The sequence below is a fragment of the Balaenoptera physalus genome (assembly GCF_965194825.1).
Source record: "Balaenoptera physalus genome assembly, chromosome: 3".
In the NCBI taxonomy this organism is placed as follows: Eukaryota; Metazoa; Chordata; class Mammalia; order Artiodactyla; family Balaenopteridae; genus Balaenoptera; species Balaenoptera physalus.
In genome coordinates, this window is record NC_138890.1 from 73,329,582 (window position 1) to 73,342,536 (window position 12,955).

General features: G+C 37.9%; 1 protein-coding gene, 1 long non-coding RNA gene and 1 pseudogene across 3 annotated transcripts in view; all 3 read left to right on the forward strand.

Annotated features, from left to right (window-relative positions):
- Window positions 1-12,955, forward strand: part of LOC309658891 — a 275,005-nt gene that overhangs the window by 30,720 nt on the left and 231,330 nt on the right. The window lies entirely within an intron of this gene.
- On the forward strand, window positions 227-427 carry LOC309658870 (uncharacterized protein). Its single transcript, XM_082457961.1, has one exon. The coding sequence runs from the start codon at window positions 292-294 to the stop codon at window positions 424-426; it is 135 nt and encodes a 44-aa protein (XP_082314087.1). The 5' UTR covers window positions 227-291; the 3' UTR covers window position 427.
- Window positions 777-2,589, forward strand: LOC309658849 (protein tyrosine phosphatase type IVA 1 pseudogene; annotated as a pseudogene). Its single transcript has one exon. The product of its transcript is annotated as a protein tyrosine phosphatase type IVA 1 pseudogene (transcript).

A 12,955-nucleotide genomic window follows, 5' to 3' on the forward strand; every position in this document is an offset into this window, starting at 1 on the left:
TCAAGACTCTTGGATGTGAATGGAGGAGACCAGAGGAAGCCTTGGGGTTGAAGGAGGATTTTTTTTTTTTTTCTTAAGATAATGTAGCCTCGGCGCGCGTATTGGCCCCCTGAACTGAGGGCCGGTGAGGCTGCGCGCCCTTCTCGGAGCCGCTCGCTGTAGACCGAGTCCGGTTCCTCACCCGCAGCCGCCGTCACCGCCGCCCGCGAAGCCGCCTACGCCACCGCCGCCTCCGCCCCGCGACGACCACCGCCGCCCCTGCCCTGCCGCCGCCGCCTCGGGACCGGCTGTATGATTAGGCCACAATCTTCAATGAGTAGACATATTCCTCAGTTCTGTGGTGTTCTTGGTCACACATTTATGGAGTTTCTGAAGGGCAGTGGAGATTACTGCCAGGCACAGCACGACCTCTATGCAGACAAGTGAACTGTAGAAATTCATTACTACTCCACCAAGAAGCCCCCATAAGAGTGGTGAACCTGGACACAGAGGTGTTGAATTGAAATCCACAGAGCATTTTTCACAAGAGTTCTGACCTGGATGGGGTAAACCTCAGTGCACTTCCTTTCTCTTGCCTCAGTATTACTGGATTGAAGAATTGCTGCTTCTTGTCAGGAGGTTCATTTCATTTCCCATTACTCCCAACTTCATACTCAGAAGCACTGAGAATTTCAAGTGGAGTGTATTGAAGTAGACTCAGTTTCTTCGCATCATTTCTGTATTCAGTCTTCTAAATTCTTTCATAACCCTATTGAGTGTTTTTTAACTAAATTAACATGGCTCGAATGAACCGCCCAGCTCCTGTGGAAATCACTTACGAGAACATGAGATTTCTTATTACACACAATCCAACTAATGCGACCTTAAACAAATTTATAGAGGAACTTAAGAAGTATGGAGTTACCACAATAGTAAGAGTATGTGAAGCAACTTACGACACTAGTCTTGTGGAGAAAGAAGGCATCCATGTTCTCGATTGGCCTTTTGATGATGGCGCACCACCATCTAACCAGATTGTTGATGATTGGTTAAGTCTTGTGAAAATTAAGTTTCGTGAAGACCCTGGTTGTTGTATTGCTGTTCATTGTGTTGCGGGCCTTGGGAGAGCTCCAGTGCTTGTTGCCCTAGCGTTAATTGAAGGTGGAATGAAATACGAAGATGCAGTACAGTTCATAAGACAAAAGCGACGTGGAGCTTTTAACAGCAAGCAACTTTTGTATTTGGAGAAGTATCGTCCTAAAATGCGGCTGCGCTTCAAAGACTCTAATGGTCATAGAAACAACTGTTGCATTCAGTAAAACTGGGGTGCTTGATGCCATTGCTTGGAAGTGGAACCTAGACAGGACGGGATTTGTCATACATGTTAGCCAGCACGTTAGCTTGGTGAAGTCTGATAAAGCTTCCATAGGAGTGTTGAAACGCAGTTTTACCAGGCCACAAGCCTGGCAGAATTGCAGCCTCTATGTTTGGGTTATGATCAACCTACTTGGACACTTAGCAAAGGATTCTTGCTGTTCAGCACTTAAAATGTGCTTATCGTTTGTACCAATTGACTTTTCCTGAAATCATGTAGTATGGAGTCATTCATGTCTTTAAATCTGTTTCCATGCCAGATTCTTACCAGTATATAAGAAATTTAGAAAGACTAGGTGCCAAAATACCCAGCACAATTCTTGTTATTCTTAGTATCGAACTAAAATCCCAGGAACTATGAAAACTCTGGACCTTATGTGTTTTATTCTTTCCATCATTTCAAACAGAAAGTAGGGCCTATAAGGTTATGTGCTCACAGTATGTTTACATCTTCCACATTCATACCAGTATACATCAGATTTGCTCGTTTGGTTTTTTTTCATTAACCAAGTCTTACCAGTGATTATTTAATGTCTTCCTATAAATCTCATTTTGTGCTGTCATGGAAGACCTCCGTTTTGAAAAATCTACATTGTACAGAAGCACATGTCTTTAATGTCTCCAGACAAAAAAGCCTTACAGTTAATTTTAATGTTTGCACTTTGGGGTGCAACTTACAGGGAGGGCCTGAAAAAGGAATGGGAGGGGGCTATTAAGTATTTTTAGTAAAATGTTGCCTTTGTCTTGTGCAGAACATGTAGAATATGCGCTTTAATTTAGTAAATATTTTTTTAAAATGTAGAAATACTTTGTTATTGTAGCTAAAACAATTCTTAATCATAAAATTTCTGAAATTCTTGTAATTTTTTTTCAAACTTATCTGAAGTTGTTTACCAACTTATTTTTGTTTGAAGTGTGATTCCCAACCTCTTGCAAAAATAAAAGTGGGTTTCTGCTAATGAATTGAGCAGACATTTAATATTTTATATGCCTTTTGAGCTGTGTAACTTAATATTTGGATACTTGACAATTTGTTTTATTATGTGATTGATAAAATGGTGATGTGTATTAACGTCAGCTCAACCATATATTTATACTGTCCGGGAACATGTGGTTATAGTTCTGTGGGAGAAATAATTTGTCAGTGTTCACCAGCTTGTAAAAATCTAGTGCGAGAGCTTAAACATTAAATAAATGATGAAATGCAAAAAAAAAAAAAAAAAAAAAAAAAGATAATGTACACTGAAACATGTTTATAGATTGATGGGCATAAAAGGCAATCTAGAGAAAGAAAAAATGAAGGGGAAAAGATAAAGGAAAGCATGAGATAATTATATAAATGGGATAAAGTGGGATTCATAGGAGAGTCTGTAAAAGTAACTATGGACCAGCAGGAGGGAGATGCCTCTTCTCTGAGGTGGGGAAGAATGAATTTGAATGCAGTTATCTTAATACTCCCAGTTATGGGGCTACGGGAAATGGTAGGAGGCTGAAGTAGTTCTCTGTTCAGGTGATTGATAAAATACAGTTTCAAGTTGTGGTCAAAGAGAAGCACTGTCAAGGGCAGAAAAAGACACTATTTCTGAATGAGAAGATGAAAAAGAGAGGAACTTAACCTAGTCCTTAGAAATAGAGAGAACTAATGGGAATAGTTTCCCCCAAGATTGGAGACTAGAGGCTGGCCTGAAAATTCAAAATGGAAGTAACCAAGAAAATAAATATAATAGATGCCACTTATGGAGCACTCCTATGTGTCAGCCACTCGATTAAATAATTTTTATAAAAATGGGTTTTGTTTTAATCCTCTTAACAACCCTAGTTAATTGGTATTATTATCTATGTTTTCCTGATGAGAAAATTGAGGCCTCATTAAAGTTAAATGACTTGTCCAAATTCACACATCTACAAAGTATCAAAATCAATATTCTGAACAGCATGTCTCTAAAGCATACAGTTCTGAACAGTATTCTGTTTTACATGCAAAGGACTGCCAAGTACTTTAAACTTTAGCTGAGCTCATTGGGTAACATGATAAGATCTATTTTAACTTGAAATTCATATAATTCTATTTTCTATGAATTTTTCATACTTCAGTAATCTTTACCTCTGACCTTGAGTATGGTAAACTGATTGAGGGAATAGGATTCAATGGAGGAAAAAATAATGTGAGAGAAAGTCACAAACCCAAGAATCCACACTTTAATAGAGAAACCTCTCGTTTTTTAAAAGATGAGGAAAGTCAGTGGAATAAATGCTGAGCCCAGATGGCTTTCTGTGTAGCCATTGCCCTTGCAGTTGGCTCCAGTTTCTTGATGGATCTCTTTACTTGGAAATATCACAATTCTGAGTTCTTTCCCCAGCAATCTTCTTCTTATAATCCCCAAATTCCTTCATTTAATTCAACATGTAGCTATAATTTTTTCCATTCTGATTTTCTTTGCAAGTTTTAAACTTTTGAACAAAATAGGTATCTGACAATAATTCCCCTTAAGAAATTTAGCCTCAAGAACAAAATTCAACCACAAATTATTTTTAAAGGTAAAACACATTAGATGGTTGAATCAATATCAGAACATACAGAGCCTGTAATTTTTCTCCCTTTTCATGACACAACAGCAAATAGGGTCATGTCCCAGTATCTTACCTTTCAATCCAGAAGCTTCATAGACAACACAGTTATTCTAATCATGGTTTTAAGAACCACAATCAAAATGACAAATCCTCATACTATTTGACCATGTTTGCAAGTGATTCAGACATTCCTTGTTAATGGAATGGGAGGCCACCATGTGTTCTGGACACTGTTTGTGAATCTGTCCACCTGATTAGTTTGTGTTCTCTCTAATAACCCTGATAACACTGAACATATGTTGTGGGCAAAAGCTGTCAAGGAAAAAAATAGAGTTAATCCCATCTATCTCTGTCACACTTAATACACGCTCTTATTCGGTTGCTGAATTAAGGCGGTGAAGGATTTGGGTTATTATACTTTTAGTATTTTCACATGTAATAAAAATAGTCTGATGAATTTGAAATGACTAGAAGGAAATCATAAAAAATGACCACTCATTTTACTCAATTTAAATTCATAGCCTCGAACACTATGGCTAATAATTAGCTGTAGCTAATGAAACAAGGCATATGTAATTGACAAGGCTGTACCAGAGAGGCACACTTTATCATTTTCAGATACAGTACAATGTGTATGCCAGAATTTTATAAAGAGGAGAAAGCTTGAACAAAGCAGGATCTACACAAGGAAGGGGAAAAATTTTTCTTCCTTTTTAGAAACACACCGTAGCTTTATAAATTCTTTATATGATTTTTAAAAGTGCCTGACATTTTTATTAATGTGTTTTAATAAATGTTTACCTAAGCAAGATCATTCTCCAGTCCTTTGTGCTAAAAGTTCCCCATTAACCACATGTTTCTTCTTTGGATTTAACAATCTGACAGTAAAAAATTCCAGAATAGTGTGTTTTGCACCCAGGTTTATTCAAGCACAACTGTTAGAATCACCTGGGGCTGCTGAGTTCTCAGTACAGCTGGCTTGTCGTAAGTCAATTATAGTCATTTCCTAAGGATCGTGAATCACACTTGAAGAATGTGCTCTTATGTGTCTTAATTTGACTTTGGTAAACCTCTGCTGGATTATAGAGACAATGTAGGGTTTTATTATGATCCTGAGGTGCACCTTATTAAAGGGCTAAGATATTTATTATTCATGTCACATCCACACTTCATGAGAAGCTGTATTATGAATAACTTACTCATAGTCAACACTGATTTTATAACAGTTGAAACCAAACATCAGTACCAAGCACAATATGGAAGAAATAAATTTGTTAATTCTTAGGTCACCCTGCAGAGACAAAACTACGTGAAAAGTAGCTAAATTATTTAAAAAGTGAGCTTGGATAATAATGCTACAACACTCACCCTCCCGCTATATTAATCATGTCGATTTCCTTAAAAACATATTTTAAAATACCAAAGGTGTCTTGGATATGGTACACTAAGAAAATATTAGGATGTTGATAAACTGTGGCTCTTAATATTTTGCAAAGTACGAAAATGATAACACAGGTATTTTTCCCCCAACCTATAATGTAACACTGTGAGAGAAAATGACAAACTAAAAATGAATAGATTGCAAAGAAGTACTGGCACAGTATTCAGTATGTACAAAAGAACATAGAAACTTATGTTCAGAGCAACCCTGGAGAACCTTTTGATTTTACAACCTGACAAGGCTATAAGAGGCAGAGTATTGAACAAGGAAATTACAAAGTACTCAGGGTGAGTAGTCATATGCTTCACAGAGTTAAGCACCAATATTTACAAAGAATCTTCGTTCCCCTTCTTTTCTTTCATCCATTGTCTTTTCGTAGCATGGAATATCTGAAAAGGATGCTTGCAAAAGCAAATGGAATGCTCTTCTAGCTAGCGTTCTTGACCTGAATTTCTTATCAAACCATCTTTATAAAGATGTTGTTACTGTTTAGCGGTAATTTTAATTGCACATTTTATTCCAGTGCAAGATACAGGTAAAATAATTCTTTTAGGCTTTATCAGGATGCCTTTAATTTAATTTAATTTAATTAATTTTTTTATTAGTTAATTTATTTTTGGCTACATTGGGTCTTCATTGTTGCTCATGGGCTTTCTCCAGTTGCGGCGAGTGGGGGCTACTCTTCGTTGCGGTGAGCGGGAGCTACTCTTCGTTGCGGTGTGTGGGCTTCTCGTTGCTGTGGCTTCTCTTGTTGCGGAGCACAGGCTCTAGGCCCACGGGCCTCAGTAGTTGTGGCACACAGGCTAAGTAGTTGTGGCTCGCGGGCTCTAGAGCGCAGGCTCAGTAGTTGTGGCTCACGGGCTTAGTTGCTCCGTGGCATGTGGGATATTCCCGGAATAGGGCTTGAACCCGTGTCCCCTGCATTAGCAGGTGGATTCTTAACCGCTTCGCCACCAGGGAAGTCCCAGGATGCCTTTTAAAAATAACTGCAGAAATGGGTTATTTACTATAGACTTAATGTTTACAGTTAATGAACATCACCACATGCCAAGAGAATTTTATAGGTCAACACATCTAAGGAGTCATTTTGACATTATTACATTTATAAACATAAAAATAAATGCTCTGCAATTAGATTTTTATTCTAAGCATGAAAATAATATATATAAGTCCAATGTTGCATTTGAAATGACTTTAAAGCATTTTTAAAATTATAGACTCTGTAGGTACATTTATGTTCTCTTTTATCTAAGCTAAACTCTGTTCATATTCTGAATATATTTTAAACTTAACAATGAACAAGTAATAATGACCTCAAGAGTCTGTTCAATTTCCTTTGACCCAAGGATAAAGGGCTTGAGAAACTTGAATTCATGATTTTTCATGATCCATGGGAAGCCAAGGATAGCACCTGAGCAATTTCATCATCTTTAAAAGGAAGATATATCCATGGAAGCTATTCTCTAAGAGTAATTTAGGAACTTTTGTTAGGTCCATTTATTCTTTTGGGTTATTAAGATATCAATTGGTAAGTAGCCACTGTAGTATAATAAAATTTTCTTTTACAGTATTTTGTTAAATGTCAACATTTATATTAGTGTTTATCATCATGATCTTTCTCTTTCAGTATAAAACTGTCAGAGAATTAATTATCTTAGAGCTCCATTTCACTCTTGGACCATAAATTCAAGAAAACAGTGACACAGTGACAACAGGAATATTTAAAAATAGGATATTTTCTAGGTGTTTTAGTAATGCTGTTTAAATCTTGGCCCCAAATCTTTAGTGTTCTACGGTCTTATATATTAAAGACTGAAATAAACTTATACTAAATATCAAGGGATTACATGGAATATTATAATGAGGAAATTTTATCTTTTCACAATCAAGATTAAATTTGTGCATATGGAATTAGAGCTATTAATGTATGTAGATTTGATAAACAATATTGAATTTGTGTTTACTGTTACCTATAATTCCTCGACTGGGAGTAATGCCCTGTAGTTAGCATCAGGACATAAATCTTTCCATAACTCTTGATTCCTCATCCCCAGATCCACAATTCTTTTCCCCTTTGTAAGAGCAGTAACTTCTATTTCTGGATTTTAGTCTTCAATTATATTTTAATATTTATTGCTGACTTTTTTTCTTTTATGATTTTCTCTGTTGACTTTATAAATCATGCTCATTGTTTTTAGGCCATTATTTCATCACTTTCGATCAGAACTTGTCTTAAGTTGTCTGTCTAGTTTGGCCTGCTCTTTGTTTTACTTTTGTTATCTGTGAAGATAACACCGTCTAACTCCACCAAGCTCTTTTGTTTGCTTGTTGTTCTATGTGTGTTTTTGTTCTGCTTCTTGTTCTTTGAAAGTCTGGGTGCTTTTCTTTGTCATTTTTTCTTCAAGTATTGCACTCGGGTGCTGAGCTACTGAGGCTTCACCTCTGTTTTGCATTTCAGTTTACTTGTAGAACCAAATGCATAAAAAAATCAGGAATAAACCTCACTAGCATGCAGAAAGGAAAGATATATGAGCTGCAAAGGCCCTCTTCAGATAAAATACATGGCTTAAAATGCATTCATTCAATGATATTTATCATTAAATATTTTTAACCATGTCTCTGTAAATTACCATGTGATTTTTAAAAATATTTTGAAATATGATGAACACAGGAAAAATGTAAAGAGCCATTTGCATAATAGTTATCAGTTTCAGAAACAGTGTTTCTGAGGAATGAGTTTTAGGCATACTGAAAAAGTTGGCTACTTAAGGATATTTTCCATGCACTTATATTTATTGTACTGCATATTTATGCCAAAATTGATGGGGATATCTTGAGTCTGTTCCATTACTGTTCATGTAAAGCAGAGCTGGAGTTTCTCCTTCTCCAAAATATGTACTTCATTGATTTTTTTTTTAATTGGAGTACAGTTGTTTTACATTGTTGTGTTAGTTTCTACTGTACAGCAGAATAGAGTTCCCTGTGCTATACAGCAGGTTCTCATTAGTTATCTATTTTATACATATTACTTACTGTATATATGTCAGTCCCAATCTCCCAATTCATCCCATCCTCCCTTTCCCCCCTTGGTGTCCATACGTTTGTTCTCTACATCTGTGTATCTATTTCTGCCTTGCAGACAAGTTCATCTGTACCATTTTTCTAGATTCCACATATATGCGTTAATATATGATACTGTTTTTTGCTTTCTGACTTACTTCACTTTGTATGACAGTCTCTAGGTCCATCCACATCTCTACAAATGACCCAATTTTGTTCCCTTTGATGGCTGAGTAATATTCCATTGTGTATATGTACCATATCTTCTTTATCCATTCATCTATCAATGGGCATTTAGATTGCTTCCATGACCTGGCTATTGTAAATAGTGCTGCAGTGAACATTGGGGTACATGTGTCTTACTTACTTGTCTTACTTATATCTTTGATCCCCTTCTCTCTCTCTTCTCCTTCTGGGACCCTGCTGATGCAAATATTGATATGTTTAATGTTATCCCAGAAAAATCTTAATTTTTTTCATATTTAAAAATTTGTTTTTCTTTTGACTGTTATGATTCAGTGATTTCCATTATTCTATCTTCCAAATCACTTATGTATTCTTCTGTATCAGTTAGTCTCCTATTCATTCCTTTAGTGTATTTTTTATGTCATCTGTTGAATTCTTCATTTTTGATTAGGTGCTTTTTATATTTTCTTGTTCTGTGTTAAAATTTTCACTGTGTACATGAATTCTTTTCCCTAATATAGTTAACGTTTTTTATTACCAATGCTTTGAATCTTTACCTGGTAAATTTTAAATTTCTGTTTTATTATTTATTTTTTCAGTGGTTTCTCTTGCTTTTTTGTTGAGTGTAGTTCCTGTGCCTTTTCGTTTTGCTTAACTTTCTCTGCCTCTATGAGTTTAGGTGGATCAGTTACCTATTATGGTCTTGGAGGGGTGTTCTTATGTGGGAGCATCCCTATACAGACTGTGTGTGCCCAATGCCTTTGGTGGGAGAGCTGGATTTGAGATGGATGTAACTTATATCTTCCCTCAGGGTACAGTGGCAGCTATCACCTTCATAGGACGTGGGGCTAGAGATGAAGGGGCTAGAGCTGGAATTGGGTGTGAAGTGGGACTTCCCCTCTGCTCATTGGCCATCACCCCCCTGTTGTGGTTGGGGCCTGATCCCAGGTTACTGGAGCAGGAACCCTGAGGGCCATGCCGCAGCTGGACTTATTCCCTTTAAGTGTGTGTTTTCATCTCTCCCCACACTGGGATTTTTGCCCCAGAGTGGGGTAGTGCTGAAGCACAGGGGTCCCTGTGGGCTTTCAGCTGATATCAGCTACAGGTAGAGGTCAAAGATGTCTCTGGTGTGCTGCCTGTGCAATGCCTGCACTTGTTTCCCTCACTGCACTGAGACACAGCCTTGGGTGCATGGCCCTTTTGTTCCTCACAGCTGATCACTATGAGGAACAAAAGGGTCCCTCAGCCCCCCACTGAACCTTGTTGTTGAGCCACACCACAGAGCTGTGGGACCTCTGTGGACTCTTGGCATGTGTTGAGGGATGAGTTTTGGTGGAGCAACCTCTGTCAAAGATCTATGCTGCTTCTGAGACACCACTTGAGTAAGAAACAACAATGGCCACCACCACCCCACCCACACTCTGCCCAGGAACTGGGTCATCTCTGTGTTCCATGGTCCAGTTTTCTCCCTCATTGCTTGGCCCAGATCCAGTGCCATGCTGTGACATGGGCTGAGTGAGGCTGGAGCATTTGCTTGGCTTGGGCTGGGACATGCAGTGAGGCACTTGTGAGAAATCTGGTAGCAGCTAGAACAGGCCTCTCTTTGTCTTGCCTCAGTTGCAAGTCAGCATTTGTGCATACGTGCTCCTCATGAGCAGGGTTCATGCTTTGCACTGACTTTCTGTTTGTCTCAGCAGCCCTCCAGCAAGCCAGTGGGCTTATCTCCCCCATGAGTGACCCCATCGCTGGGGTATCCAATTGGTGGCTTGACCTCAGGCCTGCTGTCTACTGCATAATCTCCCTTTACCTCTGAGTCCCTTTCCAGGGGCATAGGTCACGACCTGATTGTTTTTCTTCCCTTCCTACCTGATTACATTTGTATCTTTCTTATAGCCTTGGTTGTACAGGAGTCCTTTTGCCAGTTTCTAGTTTATTTTCAGTAAGAATTGTTTTACATGTAAATGTATTTTTGATGTGTTCATGGGAGGAGGTGAGCTCCATGTCATCTTACTCTGCCATCTTGATCGATCCTCCTAATTCATTTTCAGTTGCAAAAATATCTCACTAACGAATGCATTTGACTGCAAATAAGAAAAAAATATCTCAATGTAGCTTAACCACATATGGGTATATCAATCTCATACATTAAAAATGTTAGAGATAGAATGGCTGGCCATTGCCTTAGGATCTAGGCTCCATCTGTCTTCCTATGCTACTATCCTCGTTCTGTAGCTTTTATACTTTGCCCCCAGTCTTTATGTCTGCATTCCAGGGCTGGGGGAAAGGGAAAAATATCCAATTGAGTCTCACTGGCCAAAATTGTTTCACATGGTGAATTCTACCTACAAGGGAAGCAAGAAAATCAAGTTTTTATAGCTCTTAGTAGGGGCAGAATATGTATGTTGACTTCAATATCTTCCTCTAGTTATTTTCTCATAGGGTAAAAGGATGATAAAATGTCCAAGTTTATGCCTGAACATGTCTGAATTTTGCCCTTTCTCTTGAATTAAACTTTTCTTTTGGTTATGGATTTCTCTGTTCCAAGTAACTTCTCCTCAGCACTTAGACTATATTGGTCAATTATATTTAAGTGTCTTATGATGAAAAGTCTGATACTGATCTGATTCTAAGTTTCTGTGGCAAACCTATACTGGCTGTGACTGTTTATTTTTCTCATCTAAAATGTATAGTTTTATAATCCCTAGTATTTTAAGTTTCACTGTATTTTGTCTGGTTTGGGGTTTTTCATTGCCATTTCTTGGTGTGCTTTTTTTTTTTTTAACATCTTTATTGGAGTATAATTACTTTAAAATGTTGTGTTAGTTTCTGCTGTATAACAAAGTGAATCAGCTATACGTATACATATATTACCATATCCCCTCCCTCTTACGTCTCCCTCCCACCTTCCCTATCCCACCCCTCTAGATGGTCACAAAGCACGGAACTGATCTCCCTGTGCTATGCGGCTGCTTCCCACTAGCTATCTATTTTACATTTGGTAGTGTATATACGTCCATGCCACTCTCTCACTTCGTCCCAGCTTACCCTTCCCTCTCCTCGTGTTGGCAAGTCCATTCTCTACGTCTGTGTCCTTATTCCTGTCCTGCCCCTCGGTTCTTCAGAACCATTTTTTTTTTTAGATTCCATATGTATGTGAAAGCGTATGGTATTTGTTTTCCTCTTTCTGACTTACTTCACTCTGTATGACGGAATCTAGGTCCATTCACCTTACTACAAATAACTCAATTTCGATCCTTTTTATGGCTGAGTAATATTCCATTGTATATGTGTGCCACATCTTCCTATCCATTCATCTGTCAGTGGACACTTAGGTTGCTTCCATGTCCTGGCTATTGTAAATAGTGCTGCAATAAACATTGTGGTACATGTGTCTTTTTGAATTATGGTTTTCTCAGGGTATATGCCCAGTAGTGGGATGCTGGGTCATATGGAAGTTCTATTTTTAATTTTTTAAGGAACCTCCATACTGTTCTCCATAGTGGCTGTGTCAATTTACATTCTCACCAACAGTACAAGAAGGTTCCCTTTTTCCACACCCACTCCAGCATTTATTGTTTGTAGATTTTTTGATGATGGCCATTCTGACCAGTGTGAGGTGATACCACATTGTAGTTTGAATTTGCAATTCTCTAATGATTAGTGATGTTGAGTATCCTCTCATGTGTTTCTTGGCAATCTGCATATCTTCTTTGGAGAAATGTCTGTTTAGGTCTTCTGCCCATTTTTGGATTGGGTTGTTCGTTTTTTTGATATTGAGCTGCATGGGCTGCATGTATATTTTGGAGATTAATCGTTTGTCAGTTGCTTCATTTGCAAATATTTTCTCCCATTCTAAGGATTGTCTTTTCATCTTGTTTAAGGTTTCCTTTGCTTTGCAAAAGCTTTTAAGTTTCATTAGGTCCCATTTGTTTATTTTTGTTTTTATTTCCATTTCTCTAGGAGGTGGGTCAAAAAGGATCTTGCTGTGATTTATGTCATAGAGTGTTCTGCCTATGTTTCCCTCTAAGAGTTTTATAGTGTCTGGTCTTACATTTAGGTCTTTAATCCATTTTGAGTTTATTTTTGTGTAGGGTGTTACAGAGTGTTCTAATTTCATTCTTTTACATGTAGCTGTCCAGTTTTCCCAGCACCACTTTATTGAAGAGGCTGTCTTTTCTCCATTGTATATTCTTGCCTCCTTTATCAAAGATAAGTTGACCATATATGCATGGGTTTATCTCTGAGCTTTCTATCCTGTTCCATTGATCTATGTTTCTGTTTTTGTGCCAGTACCATACTGTCTTCATTACTGTAGCTTTGCAGTATAGTCTGAAGTCAGGGAGC

Coding starts and splice junctions, on each gene's coding strand:
- LOC309658870 (XM_082457961.1), top strand. CDS start 292: ATGATTAGGCCACAATCTTCAATGAGTAGACATATTCCTCAGTTCTGT.